The 18,325-nt window shown below is 41.6% G+C and overlaps 1 protein-coding gene across 10 annotated transcripts in view; it reads right to left on the bottom strand.

Annotated features, from left to right (window-relative positions):
- WDFY3 (WD repeat and FYVE domain containing 3) overlaps nucleotides 1-18,325 on the bottom strand; it is a 187,035-nt gene that overhangs the window by 63,954 nt on the left and 104,756 nt on the right. For all 10 annotated transcript variants that reach the window (XM_030023894.2, XM_030023903.2, XM_030023921.2 and 7 more), the window contains 8 exons: nucleotides 17,470-17,647; nucleotides 15,193-15,407; nucleotides 13,455-13,567; nucleotides 11,250-11,481; nucleotides 8,461-8,561; nucleotides 7,160-7,378; nucleotides 2,451-2,632; nucleotides 735-966 (listed from right to left, as the gene is read on the bottom strand). In XM_030023894.2, coding sequence (XP_029879754.1) covers nucleotides 735-966; nucleotides 2,451-2,632; nucleotides 7,160-7,378; nucleotides 8,461-8,561; nucleotides 11,250-11,481; nucleotides 13,455-13,567; nucleotides 15,193-15,407; nucleotides 17,470-17,647 — 1,472 coding nt within the window. The remainder of the gene's footprint in view (nucleotides 1-734; nucleotides 967-2,450; nucleotides 2,633-7,159; nucleotides 7,379-8,460; nucleotides 8,562-11,249; nucleotides 11,482-13,454; nucleotides 13,568-15,192; nucleotides 15,408-17,469; nucleotides 17,648-18,325) is intronic.

Genomic DNA, 18,325 nt, shown 5'->3' with positions numbered 1-18,325 from the left:
GTACTCTAACTGCGCAGAAAGACAGGGAGCTCTACAGAACAGGAAATTCTCGCTAGTGACAGAGCATCTTACCAGAGCTAATGAAGAATCCATTGCCTGAATATTTAAAAACTGGGCTATGGACACACACTTCTAACAAGGTTATTTACATCTTTTAGTGTTGCACTCCCCTCGATTTCAAACACGAACACTTAAAAAATGTAACAGAATTGCCCACATTTGTTCGCAACAAATGCTTAAAGACTATCCACTGCACCACAATCCCTCAGTTTTATTTTTTTTCCTCTCAGTTGATCTATTTAGGCCCTATAAACAATGACATTTCAAGACAGCTGTCTTTAAAGTACAGAATACATTGCAGATTTGCAGATGAGTGCTATCACTAGAAACTGACAAGTTGAAATGCCTTTCCAATTTCACTTTCTACAGATAAATATAATATATAGTATGAATAATGACAGCTTTAAGCTTTTCTAACTAGTTTAAAACCAAAATGAGGAATACAAGCACTTCTATCATACCTCAGTACAAGAGCTACCAGAAGTATGTTAAAACAGTAATTTGGATTTCTATCATCCTCTTCAATAGCAGCTACTAATCTTCTCCCTACGAACAGCTAGCTTTTCCTCTCTCCTACCGCATACTCTCCTTTCCCACCTCTTCTGTCAATCTGCACACAAAAGATTCCACTACACCCGGGGAAAGTTACTAGCTGCCATTTCATTTGTACTTACATGGTACATATACTGCTTGAAAACTTCCGACGTAATTTGGTCCCAGCTCATAAATGGTGCTAATACCTGGGGCAGGCAAAACTTCCTCCAGGAAATGCGTAGGGCCCAAACGCCACACTAATGAAGAGAGCTGGCGCTGTGCGGGTGGCGTGCCAATATAGGCATAAACAGTGCTGACTACAGGTGGATTGGCAGAACCAGACCCACTAGGACTACTATGAACATAGTGAAGCTGTAAGGGAGAAAAACATGGTGAAGTTATTGAGAGAGCATAGGTACCGTGAAAAGAAAGTAGGCAGACTAGAAATTCAGGAAAGCATTTTGCAAACCAGGGGATGTACCAAACGACTGCTATGTAACACACAGTATTCTGATACTGTACAGCAAAACTCAGTGAAGAACATTAATCAGAAGGTAAATGCAAAGATCAGAAGTTAAGTGGCTTTCTAAAGATGAAGGTGTGTATGGAAACACAGGATGAGAACATGCGAGTTCTGTGCTTAAAAACGCTAAAGAACAAGGCTGTATCTTGATTCTAAAAACATGGTGCTCTATGACGGTCATTATTTTTTGCAAAAGCAGTAAGACGATCTCATAAACTTGTGTTCTTCCTTCTCCTTTTTCAGCCAGTGAAAATATGCCTTTGGTAATCATACCATTTCGAGCTAAAGTGCAAATGTGATTAATTCAATCTGATAAGATTTTCGGACAGCAATAAAACAAATACACGAGTAAGATGCTGGCCTATATATAACGACAATAACAATCTCACAGGCATTTTCTATCTACTTTGTAAAAATTCTTTTACCAGCTATTGAATGTAGTCATGTATGGCCAGATAGATGGCCAGATACATGCTCAAGTATTACAGCTATTAGCATAACAAAGTTACCATAGTCCTCTTTCTGCAAAAGGAATACTGAAAGGTAAACTTTGAAAGTTGAAATATTGTTCTACCTATAGCAGTACAGTAACGCTAGCTAATTTACAGCCCACCCCAGGTTTAGCTTACTCCCTTAAGGCCCACACCTGCCAGGTGTCAAATGCTCTTTGGTTATTGGTTACAGGTCAGGAATACTTTCTGCTGAGTGGACAGGTCCACAGTGCTCTTTACTGCTCTCTGCTTTTGGCCTCCCAGTTTCTTCCACCTAATAACAAAATATTGACAACTAAATGTGTACCATCAACTAATAACATCTCAGTGACTATCACTGACAAGTTCTGGGGTGGCAAGAGGGTTGTGAAAGGAACAATCTGAATAAATTGGCAAAGCTGTCTTACTCTGTAATCTCCCTATTATTCAACGTTAGATCTGCTATGTGGTCCTGGGATAAGTCTTCTTCAGCTTTTTATGATCCTTCTAATTAATCTAGTCAGCAGCATCTCTGTGCCACACTTGCCTCACATTCAATGCAACATGTCTACTTCACTTCAGTGTTACTATTGCTCATGCCTGAGAAAGTATTCATTATCTTCTCCTCTGAACAGGACTAGGGCTGGCTCCAAGCTGTGTATAGTGAGCGAAGACCCCTTTTTGCAAGGCTCCTCATTTTGTGGGGCTTTTGTTTGTGGTGATTGGGTGGGTTTTTTTAGGGGGGGAAAGGGTGCATTGGTTTGTTTTCTTCTTGTTTTGTGTGGGTTTTTGCACATATATATGTGCAGAGAGAGAGAAATCACTCCAACCAGTAAAAATGAGGATATAAAGGTTTATTTTACCTTAACAGTGTTAACAAGCTGTCCATCAAGGTAGAGTGCAGCTGTGCTGTTCTTTAGCATGCCTTTACTCATGACCAGAACTAGGTGATGCCACTGGCCTTCCACGATGAGGTCACCACAGCGGAAACGGGCACAACAGGGAAGAATTTCATAAAATGATGATTCCTCACTGAAGTCATCGACTAAAGGAAAATTACCAGTTAGTGGGCACCAGTAGAAATGTTATAAGAAGCTTAAAACAGACAAATATGTCATTAGACTTTATGTAAAACAATCTACAGCAATACATTAAACCCAAATTTTTAGAAAGCACATAGTTAACAAAAATACAATTAACAAGATATGAATAAAGTCATACGATTAACAAGAATAAGTTTAGACTTCCAAATACAAGAACTGAAAGAATGAAATCACATTTTTTGAGAAGTGTTCAGACCAAATTGTCACAGTTTGACAGGCTAAACGTACTTAAATACTTGCACACTAACAAACTAGTATAGTTTTGGTAGTATCAGTGACAGGTCTCTTCTTCCTTTGCCTTAATTCTTCTCTAAGAAAATTCTCAGGATACTTTTAGACTTTTGATAATTATGTTTTACTTCTCCCCTTTTATCCTCCCTCTGAAATTTTAGCTGGAATGACAAGTTTGCTCAAGTTTTTACTAACTTTCTCATGCCACCATGCAAGTCACAAAGACCTTTCATTGTTTTTCTAAAAAAGTTTTTACAGCAGTAGTCAGCAAGAAATAACAGATGTCTCTCCAAACCTACAGAGCTGTTTTTCACTTTTCTCACACCGTGGAGAGAAAGTTACCCATATTTCCCAGACTTTCTCTTCACACTTTTCCCTGCTCCACCATGGTCTCCTCCACAGGCCCCACTACCTGATCCAGTGTGATCCTCTCCAGGGGCCACAGGGGATCTCTGATCTGGCCCCCTCCCCTCCTTCTGTTCTCACCTTCATGTCCTCAGGGCGCTTTCTCTCACATTTTTTTCCCTTACTCCTCACTCCATGCAGCGTTTCGCCCCTCTTACATGTGTTTTCCCAGAGGCACCACAAGCCTGGCTGCTGGACTAAGCTGTGTCCTGTAGGGGGTCTGCTGCAGAGCTGGCTGGAAGTGGCCATGTCTGGCACGGCGCAGCCCTGGCCTCTTCCCACAGAAGCCCCCTCTTGCTTCCCAGCACCTGCCCACAGACACTCAGTATAAGCTTGCCACTATCATGCTTAAACAATTAGGTCACACACAAAAGAAGACACAAGTAAAAAGATTGCCTTTCAAAGCATCTGTGTCAGAATCATGCTAAATTACAAAGCATAAGTGAAGTTAAAGATGAGGATGAAAACCTAAAACTTTTTTCCTTAATAAAAGCCACAAATACGAAGTCTGGCTAGCAAGACACACATCAAGCACAGACTGGGGGTACTTGTAACTCAAGCCTCAGCACAGTGGCTTCTCTTCTTCCCTTTTTGCAGTTCTAAGGAAAATTAATTTTCTGAAGTGCTGCTAGTGAAGGGGTAGTACAGGGCTGAGACATTTCTGCCCAAGTCAAAACAAAGACTTCACAATGTCTTGCCTGTTCCATTTCAGTACTGTAACCGCAGTGAGTCGCCCTTGCCTTCCCTTCACCCTATCAGCAGTGGAGCCTGGGATGTAAGGCCACTGACCTGACATGACCACCAGCTGCTGTGGGGTGAGGCGAGCTGCACCCGTGGCTCCATTGGCCACCCTCGCACCAACAGTGAGAGCAGTCGGAGACAGATGCCTGCCTTCCAGACACACGGCCAGAGGAACCCACTCCCAGCCTCTCTGCAAGGGCTGCAAACCACAAGCTGCTGACCACCCATCCCCAATTCACCCACCTATACTCTTCAAGTATTTCCCAGGTCTTTCTTCGCTAATGGGTGCTGAATTATCTTCTGAATGTTGAAATACACTTTAGTTCTCAGCACAGAATTCTTTAATTTCTCTAACAGGCATCATTTGACTTCATACCAGAGGGCATGATCAGTCTGCAGGTGCATTAGCTTCTCCATCGCAAAGCAAAATGACCCACACTCTCTTCATTCTTTTATATTGAAGGAAAAGAAACCATAAATCCTCTTACCTCAGCAGCTGCCTACACAGAGAGAACACTCATTTCTTTAGAAATAGCACAAGGAAAATGATAAAAGCAGAGTACTTGGAACTAACTTTCAGATACAAAAATAATCTCAAGTTCTTTTTCTCAGCCAAACACCTCTGAGCACAATTCTCGCTCACAGAAACATCCCTAAACCACCCCATTTATTCTTACAATAGACCATCAGCACTGGCAGGCCTGCCATCTCAGTTCTTCAGGTTCTTACCTGCTCAGCACTTGATGGTACACCACCGACTACGACTTAGCCATGACAGGGTGGCACTCCAGTAAAGCAAAGTATCCCGTTCAATTAAAAACCAGTCTCTGTAGTCAGAGACCTTCAGATCTTCTCTGACAAAGCCTCTTCAAATCCAACCTCTTTTAAAGAGTTGGATAATACGGGCTTACAAACTAAAAACAATCTATAGCTCCAGTGCAGGCTAAAGCAATTAATATGAAGATAAACTTACATAATTCTCTTATAAGAATTTGGTGCAAGAAAACACTGTCAGTGTGTTTGTAATTTAAGAGGTTTAGTTCCTCCCTTATAGTATGGCTCTTCAGCTCCCAAGTTTTCGGTTTTGAACCTGACTTCCAGTAAGAGAAACTACTGCAGTTAATGATGCAAACGACCACTTATCGTGAAAAGAAGGAATATGCTATAATAGTCTGCTTCGCTGTTTTTTTTTTTAAATAACAACAGTTGTACAAATTCTTTATTAGTGCCTGCTACTCAAAAGGAAAGAACAGAAGCAGGAACAGATTTTTGATAACCACTTGTAACCCAGCATGTTGGTTTGGTAAAGAGCTGTTACGGGTTTGTATGGCACAGTTTTTTTGGTAGCGGGGGAGGGGGCCGCAGGGGTGGCTCCTGTAAGAAGCTGCTAGAAGCTTCCCCGGCTCCAAGTCGGACCTGCCTCTGACCAAGGCCGACCCAAACAGTGACGGTGGTAGCACCTCTGGGATAACGCACGTAAGAATGGGAACCTGCAGTGAGTAGGGGGATTGGAATGTGAGAGGAACACCTATGCACATACCGAGGTCAGTGAAGAAGGAGCGGGAGGAGGTGCGCCGGAGGAGGGGATGCCCCTGCAGCCTGTGGTGAGACGGCAGGCTGCCCCCCTGCAGCCCCTGGAGGTGAATGGTGGAGCAGATGCTCCTGAGGATGGCCGTGACTCCATGGGAAAGCCCACACTGGAGCAGTTTGTGACTGAAGATTGGCCCGCGGAAAGGACCCACACCAGGGAAGTCTGGGAAGAACTGAAGCCCACACAAAGGACCCACGCCAAGGAAGTTTGTGAGGAACTGCAGCCCGCGGAAAGAACTCACGTTGGAGAAGTTCATGAAGGACTGTCTGCTGTGGGAGGGACCCCACGGTGGAGCAGGGGAGGAGTGAGGAGTCCTGCCCCTGAGGAGGAAGGAGCGGCAGAGACAAGGTGTGGGGAGCTGACCCCAACCCCCATTCCCCATCACCCAGCGCCACCGGGGGGAGGAGGTGGAGAGAACCGGGAGTGGGGTTGAGCCAGGAAGGAGGGAGGGGTGGGGGGAAGGTGTTCTAAGATTTGGTTTTACTTCCTAATATCCTTGTTTTGTTCTGATTTGTAGTAAATTAAATTGATTTTGTTTTTTCCCCCAAGTTGAGCCTGTCTTTTGCCTGTGATCATAACGGGGAGGGATCCCTCCCAGTCCTTATCTTGACCCACGAGCCTTTCTTTATATTTTCTCCTCACCCCACTGTGGTTGGGGAGGAGAGGAGTGAGCGAGGGGCTGCCTGGTGCTTTGTTACTGGCTGGGCTGAAACCACGACAAGAGCTAAGCCTGAAACATATGCAGAAGGCTGCCCTGCTCTTCTCAGCTCTTCCACAGCCACAGTGCATAAAAGGTCTGTCAAAACTGACCATTTTTGGAGGCTCTGATGGAGGACAAGACAGGAGACAGGAGATGGCTAAGCCTGAAGCCCCCAACTGCACTGACAGCACACTCTAGCAAATTCACTGGCCTCACCAACTTCACTTAGATCTTCACTGCACTTCCTGTAATTCCACCTTTGATCACAGATACTGAATGAAGCTACAAACTCTTTCTGAAAACTGATCACAGCATTAAAACATGAAGCAAATGACTGATTGCCTTCAAATAGCCCTCCAGCATTGGGACTAGTCAGATTGAAAAAGCCTTCACAACCTGTTAGTTTACTATTTCCAAACTTCTTCAAAGCAAAGATAGTTATATTTACACCTCAAGAAATGATGTCTAAAATGAATAATACAAGATAAATAACAGGCAAAAACCTTTCAAAAACAATGATGTAATCCCCTCCTTTAAATTTATAATACTTGGGGTTTGGGCAAAAAATTTTCTTTATATGCAGATACTGAATCTTGTTTAGAAATTGTAAGAGCTCCTTAATTTCTACAGGAATGTTTACATTTTGCATTTTTCCATTGACAAAACCCATTAGGAGCTGGTGAAGCTGCAACTAAAAGTTCCATCACACTCAATTCTTCTAGATACTAGGTTCAAAATAAACTTGCTGTAGCATCCCCACAATATTGTCAGGATCAGCTGATGACATGACACAGCTCTTACCATAATTTTGAAGCAATTCTTCTTTAGTTGAAACAATCAGTGACCGGTCTTTTGCTGAGAGGACAATGGCAAGGCATACATAATGCTGCTCCGAGGAGTTTGCACGCCGCACTACAGTAAGAAGTCTCACAGGATGGTTATTAGGAGGTGTACTAAAATGTTCAATACAAAACCAAGTTGAGTAGCTTAAACCAGATGGCGGTGGGAAAAATCTTTCACCTAAAAACAAAAATGAAAGCCCATTATATAGCTGCAGTAGCCAGTACTTAGGCTACCCTACTTGTTCCTGTTCCTTTTTTCCTATCAGCTCAGTTGATACCAGCTGTGCTTTCTCAAACTTTTCCTTCATGGACTTCAATGTTACTTCTTTCATTTCTGACTCAAGCTTGGAGGAAAAGTCACATAAAGCTAGCTCAGAGGAGCTTTGTTTCAAAACAAAGCAAAGCAAGAATTGCATACTATTGCCTCCTATTCTAAAACCAAAAATCAACTCTGAAGGTGTTCTTGGTCAGAACAACCCAGTTTCAGTTCCCTAGACAAAAAAAGTGGAAACGGATCAGGCCCTCAGAAACTGCTAATATCATGATGAGATGCTTCTTCCATAGGTGTGACTTGCTGAAGAAGCCTTTGTTGAAGAGCTCTTCACCACATACACCTGACTCCATTTCATCTCCTGGGGTGCTCCCACAGAACAATGAGCTCACAGACTTCAAGTACTGCCTAACACTAATTCCGTCTTACTGCAGTAAACCTTCAACTTAGTTTTTAGACTTAACACGTTTTTTAATTAAGTGATCATGTTCAATTTGCACCACAGCACATCAAGTTCCTGTAGGGTGAACAGCCCACAGTGGACAAGTATAAGGGACAGCAAACACATTAGATGAGATTTTTGTGATGATGTGTGTAACTACACCTGTAACAAATTCAGTTAAGAATTCAGCAGAACAAAGCCACAAGTACAGCTTTACAATTCCTTCTATGTTTACTATAGTCTTCACACTACTACCTCAACTTGTTCTTAATCCATCCAGGTTCATTATTCATACGTTTCTCTTGATTACAACTTAACCTGCTGAAAGCCTTGTATTTTAAAGCAATCACACATTTGTATTTTATATTGCTTTTCATTGACTTGGGGGCAAAAAGCAACAGAAACACAAAGAAAAAGTTCTCAATTATGAGTGTACAACATCCAACACCATACTATCACTTCATGGCTAACAGAGAAATATAAGAAAACTAAACATCAGACACAAAACACTGCTGTTACAGAGTAACAGTCATACTCAAGTACTTACCAGTTCCAATTCCACTGACAACTGCACCGTCAATAAGTCCTGTTGTAACAGCATTATTTGTAGGTGCATTATGGGGAGCCAAACTTGGCAAGAACAGGCAGCTGTTAAACAGAGGACCAGTAACACACTAGAGTTTAAGGAAGTCAATATAACCGAAGTTCAATACAAACAAAATATAGCCTAGGAAAACATACCATAAGCACACCATCACTCTCCTTAACTGTACGTATTTATGAGAAGTAGAAGTGAATTCTCAAGATTTCTCCTTGTGAGGCTAAATTATCTCCAGCGCAAGGAGCTTTGGCAGCATATATCTTTGGCGCAAAGGTGCAGGGACTTACACCCACATGGCTCCATAGCCTAAGATGCTCCCTTGTGGGCAATCATAACTCACTGCAGACTTTGAGATGTTCTGGACTCTATTTAGAGACAGATTAGCTAAATATTCAAAGGATCTGGTAATTGCATATTATGTTGTTCTTATTTTAAGTACGTATGCTCTCACAGTAACATCATACTTCACCAAATTAGCTACATTTGGTCCTTACAAGAGCCACCGATGCTGTGGACACAATGGAACAGATATAAGGAGTACCTCCCTTAAGTACTAAAAGATTTTAAGAGCCCAGACCATTTCAGTGACCAGCCTAGCCAAAGTAGAGCAAAACCCCACAGGAGTTCAGCTTCCAGTTTGTATAGATTGTCCTACTAGAGGCAAAATGACGGCTTTTCCACTTGCTGAAGAATCATCATTTTATTGACATTTACACTTCAGCAGGCTACTTTAAGTATACTGTAGCTGAGTTGCCCGACAAAGCTAGGAGTTACTTTGTTCTCCTGTAAGCTATGAAGAGTTAACTTGACCACCCATCTTGAAAGCAACAGCAGTCCATGGTTCTGGTCACTACTATCTTCCTTTTGATTACAGTTCTCATTATATACTTCTTCCTCCCTCTTGAAAATGTTCTTCTCTGGGTGAATCCCCCATGGTCAATGGTGTTACAAGCATGTTCTCTTTAAGCAGATAACTTGCAAGGGTCCACCAACTGTTGAATTCATGAAACACCCTGGTACTTTAAAACAGACCAAGAAGTTTTTAGATTTTTTTTTTTTTTTATTGATTATAGCAGCCTTCTTAGGTGACTTGTTGAAATTACATGAAGTCACAGCTGCATTATGTGGATTACTTCTAGACACATTACCAGCACCTACAAATCTCCTGGAGCAACCAGAGTAACAATTCATTTTGCTAGCCTATTTCAAGTTCTTCTTAGGTCCAAAACATTTTCTTTTCTCTTATGAAGCATGTAAAACAGAACTTTGAGCACCATTTGTTTTCAAATAAAAGTCTGTCCCTGACTACATTGGATATGAAGGCTAGATGCAAGACAGGTGCTGCATCCTTGCTTTGCAAAGCTGAAAAGAGAATGCAGAGCAGCAGAGCTCCCAAATATCCAGGCTGGCTCTACTCTCAGACCAGTTATCCCAAATAAACTGGAACAAGTGCACTAAGATGCAACTGGCTCTGTCAAAGGCCACATCAGAACAGAAATAGATTTAAGAAACACAGTAGTATAAATATAAGGTCTGGAAAGAAAAAGACAAGATGAACGATTCTGTCAGGTGGAGCTGTTTCTGTTTGTATGAAATTATGGTACAGCTGTGGACAACAGATCTACCTCTTCTCATGATTCTTTCAAAAAAAGAGACCAAAAAAAACCATTGAGGAGCTACTCATCTCATACAAGAATTTGTCAGGCTCCTTTGGGCTTCACAGTCGTCATTTTTGGTGGTTCGTGTCACTAAAAACCTTTTAATAAAGCTTCTAGTCAAGGTTTTTAAGCTTTTAACCAAGCTTCTGGGAAATTCTGAACAATTACTTATCATTTGAGGTACCACTCACAATTGTCTGACTTGCATGTATCTCATAACACTACCCTCTCTGAGTTACTGGCTTTCAGCCCATATGCTCTGCCTACGGAGCAGTCTGCATTGGTCTAAATTTTTGTAGCAATTTTGAGGTATTTACCCCTTAGCACAGAACAAAATGAGTGCTTTGAGGTTTTTCTATTCCATTTTTATAACCAAGACGACAAAGCATTTTCCTTAAACAGATGCTGAGAATGGTGTCATGTTTTCATCTTCTGAACAGTCAAGCTAAATCATGTTACATGATCCTCATAAAGTGCCTCACTCAGCAGGTGTTTAATTAAAGAGCAAAAAACAGTAAGTGAAGGTGATACCAGATGCTAAAAGAAAAAAAAACAGGTTAAGCATTATATTCAGGTTACAACTCCAGTTAGTAATAATTTTTTTCCAGTTATTTGGACTCAGCATAGATGCCTTCTCTGCTCTACTTGTATTTCCAATTTGCCCACTTTTGCACTTCCAAGTTCTTCAGCAATTTTAAGTGGGTTTCAGAGCATTTGAGCCGTCCAAATGTCGCACGTAAATCCTAGCAACTAATGAGTTTCTGCAAGGGTATGTTGGCATTCCTTTGTTTTAAAAGGCACATGAAATCCAGAACTGAGAAGGTAACTATCAACATTTAGATACAAACCTACTTCTACTTTCACACACGGCAAGCAAGCATTTGGTTTCAAGGCACTAATGAATGACAGAGTGGAAATTTATGTGGCTTGAAGTAGTTGTTTCGTTTCTTTAAAGAATTCATTTGTTTCTGGTTTGCAAACAGTCCATTAAAAGTCCCAACTGTCTCTCTAAAAGAATAAAGTAAGAAAACATTGCACTGTGCCCCCTGTTAATTTGAGAGCACTGTAGGACCTTACCCAAACCCTTCAAGAGATGTGTCAAACTCAATGAACGCTGGCGTAACTGATGATCCATGAAGCCTGATATCATGTGGGGTTGTCATGGAGACCAAACATTTCACTCTTGTCAGGGGTACTGTGCTCCCTTCTGCTGGCTTGAGTAGGCTTTTGCTTATCCGATAGTGGCTGTCTTCATGCAAACCAAAGACGCTGTCAGAACCCAGACCTTCCATTGAGGTAACCATGCTATCTACAGTAGAAGCCAAGAAACAACACAACATTGCAAACAGGAAGCATTTTCAGACTATTTATTTGGACTTTTGAAGGACTGCTTCCAATGCAATAGCTGAATTGCCAATCATCATTGACTAGTTCAGCCTCTCAGTTAGAAGATGATGAGTGGGGAAGCATTGCTCTCATTATAAAAAACATTCAACTGAGGCAGAGACATGAGTATCTTGAGCAAGGTATTACAGAAAGTCTATGGTAATGCCAAAAAATTGAGCCAAGAGGCCATACCATTACCTAACATCAGGAAAGTGTCCCTTTCGCAGAGGCTCCCTTTCAGGCATGTTCCTGCTACCTGACTTAACAGGCAGGAACAACTCTGCTTCCTGTTTTTCAGATGCAGTTAACTCTGAGCCAAAAGTCTCAGAGCTCTCAATAAGCAGAAAGACTCAGTAAGCTTAGCTTAGGAAATTTAATATAACTTGTATTCAGAAGGTAGCTTTGCCTTCTCTTTCCTAGGTTAAAAACTTTTCAGACTCACATTTTCACAATTTTCATTGTTTACCTTCCCCTGTGATAAAACCCTATTAAAAATAAATAAATAAATAAAGCACTGGCCTAGAGAGAAGTTGAATCTCTCCTTCTCTCTTCTTTTTAAATGTACTGAACCTGATGACAGAACATGAGCTCAGTTATTTTATTTTGTTTATTTATTTAATTATTTAATGCTTGTAATTCAGTACCATCCAGGATGCTTTCTAGTTCCTTTTAAATAATTCAAACATTTCAACTAAGGTATTTTTAGCTATGTGTTACAACTGGCCATACAATGACTGAGTTGACACATAGAAATAAGTATCACGTGCTTTGGAAACTTATTAATAATTTCTTTGTATTACCATTTACTGAGACTCTCCTATACTACATGAACAGCTATTCCCAAGCTCTGCAACTCATGGCTAATAACAGGAAAGAGTGCATCTGCAAGAGAGGTTTGGATCAGCTGGAGGAATCCATCAGTTACAGATATTCAGTGCAGTTTATCAGATTGATTCATTCAATGGCTAGAAAACAGATGTAACTTTCCAGTGTGAAAAATCAGAGCTGATGTGTAATTGCTGATAGAATATGAAGCACTCTATCAGATGGGTGAACTTCCATGACAGGATATCACGCAAAGGTATAATGAAAATTTCCACTGTACACGTGTATGTGTGTCTGTCTATAATCTGGGGATATCTAGTGAATATCCTATCAAAATATATTGTGAATAATACCTTCCCACAGTGTTAATTCCAGGACTAAAACTGAAACTGAGTTATCATGGTGTCCCCTCTGCCCCTTTTTTTTTTATTTTAAAGCTGATATAAGAATTAAGAGTGGGTGTTCCAACTCCAAATTCTACCTCTTTATAAGATAAACAATTATTAGATTGAGATTCTGCCAGATTATGTATATTGTGCTTTTTTTTTTTTTCTTTTTAATTCTTTCTATTTCTTTCTCATTACTAGTGATGCTAATGATGAGCCAGGTTCTTGAGTCTAGCTGAAATAAATGGAATTATGCTTAAGTGTAGGAATTTCAGTTATTTTATCTGACACCTTACTGAACCCATGAGAGACACTACACAGACTTAATGACGTGATGTGCACATGAAAGTATCTGAGAAAATTATTTTTCCTTTTACTGTTAAATAACTACAAACTAATCATCTTCTGAAGACTTAAAAGCAAACTACTGTCATATTTAGTAGTTACTGTTCCTAAAATAAAAAATTACAATTACCTCACTGGATATATATTAAATACAAGTACTACATTCCTTCTGCTTTTAGAACTTTTTCCAATCAAACTGTTCTGATGATTTCACATTCATTCAAAGCCAGGGCGGAGTTAGGTTTTTATGGATGCTTATCTACAAATTTTACAGAAGTATGCAATTGGGGGATGTCAGTGAAGCATTCTTTCTGCAACTTTCTCGCACTTCAGCACCTACTTCTCATTTCCGGTTCAAAACTCAGTGAGCTGGGTTTGTGCACTCGGTACTGTTTCAACAGCTTTTTGTCCCAAGCTCCGCAATTCAAAGGATTTCCCAAGCGTAAAAATTCCCTAAGAGAGAGAATAAAAAAATTTACAAATAATTTTGTCTATTTATTTGCCTAGAATGGCACCAAATCTAATACCGTTTTTAAAAAAGACAGTAATTGTAATAAACATAACTTTAAACTAAGAAAATAAACTAATTACAAGAAACACATCTGATCCATTCGAAACTAAGTTTTGAACACATGCTCTTAAAAGTTGGCATTATTTTAACTAATCAAACAATTTTGATAAAGCTCCCAATTCCCTTCTCTTCATTCCAGAGACTTGGCAGGAGGCTGCTGCATCCTGTAGGAGAACATCAGGACGCTCACTGATGCACATTCAGCAAGCTGAACTCATCTGCAAAGGCAGACCACAGGCTGAAGTGAGTAACTGACCTCAGCTTTGTTTTACCCATGTGTCCTATTTGGCTGAGGGATGGTTCCACAGGTATCAACATCTGTATCTATAGATAACTATAATATCTGTATCTACAGCTACCTAGGCTATCAGTATCTATGCTTAGGGAAGCTTAAGTTCCTGCGATGGAACTACCAGCAAGCGTGCTTCTTGCAGAATCATTTCTGACACGGCTACATGCCACCGAAGTGAACCGAGCAGCTCTTGTGGCTGCATGTCATACACAGTTGTATGATGGTTTGGGTTGGAAGACTAAACCATCTAGTCCAAACCTCTCTGTTGTGGGCTGGGACATCTTTCACTGTACTAGGTTGCTCAAAGCCCCACCCAACCTGACCTTGAACACTTCCAATGATGGGGCATCTACAGCTTCTCTGGGCAACCTCTTCCAGTGTCTCACCACACTCATTGTAAAAAATGTCTTCCTTATGCCCAATCTAAATCCACCCTCTTTCAGTTTAAAACCCTTACCCCTGGTCCTGTCACTACAGGCCCTGGTAAAAGTCTCTCTCCGTCATTCTTATAAGCCCCCTTTTTATATGTGAAGGCTGCAAGAAGGTCTCCCCAGAATCTAGCAAGCAATCCAAACTATCCTACAACTGTGTGGGTATTGAACAAATGGTTCAAAATATACTCATAAACTTTTCAAGCTTGCTTTTCTAGTACTAGCATAGATGTACAAACCTATTTGCATTCATACACAGAAAGATCAACTTTTTAAAGCGATGAATCCCCAGATTTTTCCAGACACCTCTCATATCACATTCCTGCATTTCCTTCACACAAACTAAAGCGCTAAATAAAACTGCTGGCCCAAAGCTTTTCCAATCTGAGGTGTTTAACATTGCACAAAGTCAAGGAATCCATCCTCCTGCTTCCTCTTCCTGAGGACCTAGTCAGGAATGGCATTTTTGATAGCCTCTCAAGATTTGCAGGAAGAAAGCAAGCATTTAACTTCAGCACAATCTCTGTGAAAAACACCAAACAGATTTCCCCGCTCCATACTTCTCCCTCCTCCCCCGTCCTCCAATTCCCAATGTCTCCAGGGTTACACACTGATTAACAGAAGCAAGACAGTCTATCTGATAAGAAATAAAATGGGATCCCATGAGATCACTATCACACAAGGTCACTTATGCTCTCTACCAATCCGAGCCATTTACAGCCAGCCAGCAACAGTGCAGGCAGCAGGCCTCAGCTCAACTGGACTTCAGTGCTATCTTTCTGACCTCAACACCATTGGCTGCAGCGCCTGTGAGGCCAGCCTTTCAAACATCCTTTGGAGTGGCGGATGCAGTGAGTGGTCCTCATCAGCCAGAGCAGCGCTGCATCTTTGTAGAAGCCGTGCATGGAGCCCAGCTTCGCACATGACTTGCTGGTTTCTCTCTGTGTGTACTAGAGATTGCAGGATATTGGCCACTGCCAGCTGAAGATCCAGCGCATGCTGAAAAAAAGAAGAGCACGCAACTTGAGAAGACACAAACTCAGAAGGCAAATAAAAGAAAGCCCTTCTGCATAACAAAGGAAACTACCATTAGCAATAAATACACAAAACTTAAATATATGTGCATGCGTGTGTGTGAAGAGACACTTTCACCTCTTTATGAAAAAGGATAACAAGTTATAGGAAGGATTACTACAACCACTGTAAAGAAAAACAATTCAGGTAGGAATGGTTAAACTAACCTGTCCTTTTCACCAGCAGAAGTGAGTCAGTTTAGAAGTTCTATGCGCTTAGTGTGTACTAAGAACTTTTATCTTTGTGACTGCTAAGCTATTCCTATTAACACAGAATCACAGAATCATTTTAGGTTGGAAAAGACCTTTAAGAGCGAGTCCAACCATTAACCTAACACTGCCAAGTCCACCACTAAACCATGTCCCAGGTCCTTTTCCGCCAGGCAGCTTTCCAGCCACTCTTCCCCAAGCCTGTAGCGTTGCATGGGATAGTTGTGACCCAAGTACAGGACCTGGCACTTAGCCTTGTTGGACCTCATGCAATTGGCCTCGGCCCATTGATCCAGCCTGTCCAGATCCCTCTGTAGAGCCTTCCTACCCTCAAGCAGATCAACCCCGCCTCCCAGCTAGGTGTCATCTGCAAACTTACTGAGGGTGCCCTTGATCCCCTCATCCAGATCATTGATAAAGATATTAAACAGATCTGGCCCCAATACTGAGCCCTGGGGAACACCACTTGTGACCGGCCACCAACTGGATTTAACTCCAGTCACCACAACTCTGGGCTTGTCCAGCCAGCCAGGTTTTTTTACCCAGTGAAGAGCACGTGTCTAAGCCATGAGCCACCAGCTTTCCAAGGAGTATGCTGTGAGAGACAGTGTCAAAGGCTTTACTAAAGTGCAGGTATACAACATCCACAGCCTCTCCTTCATCAACTAAGCGGGTCACATTATCACAGAAGATCAGTTTTGTCAAGCAGCACCTGCCCTTCATAAACCCCTGCTGACTGGGCCTGATCACCTAGTTGTCCTGTCTGTGCCATGTAGACGGCACTCAAGACGATCTGCTCCATAACCTTTCCCAGCACCGAGGTAAGACTGACAGGCCTGTAGTTCCCCAGATCCTCCTTCCAGCCCTTCTTGTAGATGGGCATCATATTTGCTAAGCTCCAGTCAACTGGGACCTCCTTGGTTAGCCACGACTGCTGATGAATGATGGAAAGTAGCTTGGTAAGTAGTTCCACCAGCTCCCTCAGTACCCTTGGGTGGACCCATAGACTTGTGTGTGTCTAAATCGTGTAGCAGGTCACTAACCATTTCCCCTTGGACTACAGGGGCTTCATTCTGCTCCCCATCATCATCATAATCTCTACAATATTTAAGATATATGCAACATAACTGCCAAATTAATGCCCTGAAGACAGAAAGTTGCCATACTTATCACTGGTAGAGGACAAGGAGGAGGAATCAAGTCTAGTAATTCTTGTAAGCTTTCGGAACTTTTTTTTTTAAAAAAAATAAACAATGTTCTCCAGGGAAGACATCTCAAACAAAATATGTCTAAGCAACTTCAAAAAATGCCCAGTAAATCTTTTATATAGAAACCTGCAGTAGAGGTTTTGGTTTGGGGATTCTACAAAGCAGGCAGTACAATTTTGGAACTAGAACATATTCCAGCTATTTCAAACAGCACGTATACACCGAGCTATAACGTCCAATCCCACGTCCTCGTACTATGTGTCAACACCTGATACATCAGGGAAAACATGAATTAATCACAGTGCTTGGAAATTTATCTGATGGCCACTTCAGACGTTTCTTTAAATTTACATTGTTGCCAGGAGCTTGAAAGAGACAAAACAAAGCCTGTGAAATAAAGCAATTTCTATCAGACCTTTATGTCATCAGTTATTCAACTCAATTAGTCTGTGAAATGTGTTAGTTTTCCAGCACAAAATGAGAGGACATCATCGGTTTTCCCTATTTCCCGGAGCCATCCTTTTTCCCAGTCACTCTCAAAGCTTAAGACAGCAGAATTTTTTTCGCTACCTCTGGGTGTGTAGCTGATCCAACAGAAGCCAGAAGATCCAGCATCGCGAGCATAGCACCAGGGTGGATAATGACTGCATCAGAGCTTTGTACAGGTGTGGGTCCTGTTTGGAGTTTCACATCAGCTATGTTTTTCTGAGGGCAAACAGGAGGTGTTGAAACAGAATGATATGCATGCCTGCAGGACAGAAAACATCCCATGGTTACAACACCCATCTATTATGAGCTTTGCATTTTTCAAGCAGCTGTAAAGTTGAACTGGCCTATAGATGTTATTCCCCTCTCCTTTCTCTTCCCTCAGTTAGACAGACCAAGTACTTCCCTCTTCTCAAACCTGTTGGACATGTTTGCCCAAAGACAACCTGGAAAGGTTTTAATTTCTCGACTATACTAGACTAACTCAGAAGTCTTTTCCCCAGGTGCTATGCAGTTTGAAGAACTTAAATGTTGCCTTTATTGCCTCCCTCTTTTCATTCTAGTTGTGGTGGCAGCACACAGCACCAGCAGCATGCAAGCTAGCACTGCTCCTGTTCTGGGGGGTGAATTCAGCTTTGAATACGTTTCTCCCCATTTGCTTTTCATTAACAGCTGATTATTAAAATGCTCTATCATTAAATTCTCAGCAATCCCTAATTAGCCTACAAGAACAGAAAGTTGGTCTTGGTCTCGGTATACGCTCGTGCCAGCAGTCTGTATGCTCTCAGTCTTTCCATGACTGCTACGGAAATTTAGTTTTACATTAAGCTGCTTTAGTCTGATCCAGGGAAAAGAGGCCTAGACACACTGACTTAGAAGCAACCACTTGCGCTGAGGGCTGTAGATGCGTTTCTCGTTGAAACTCTCGGAGGTATCAGCT

This window comes from Aquila chrysaetos, chromosome 1, assembly GCF_900496995.4.
Source record: "Aquila chrysaetos chrysaetos chromosome 1, bAquChr1.4, whole genome shotgun sequence".
In the NCBI taxonomy this organism is placed as follows: Eukaryota; Metazoa; Chordata; class Aves; order Accipitriformes; family Accipitridae; genus Aquila; species Aquila chrysaetos.
This window is presented reverse-complemented; position numbering and strand designations above follow the sequence as displayed.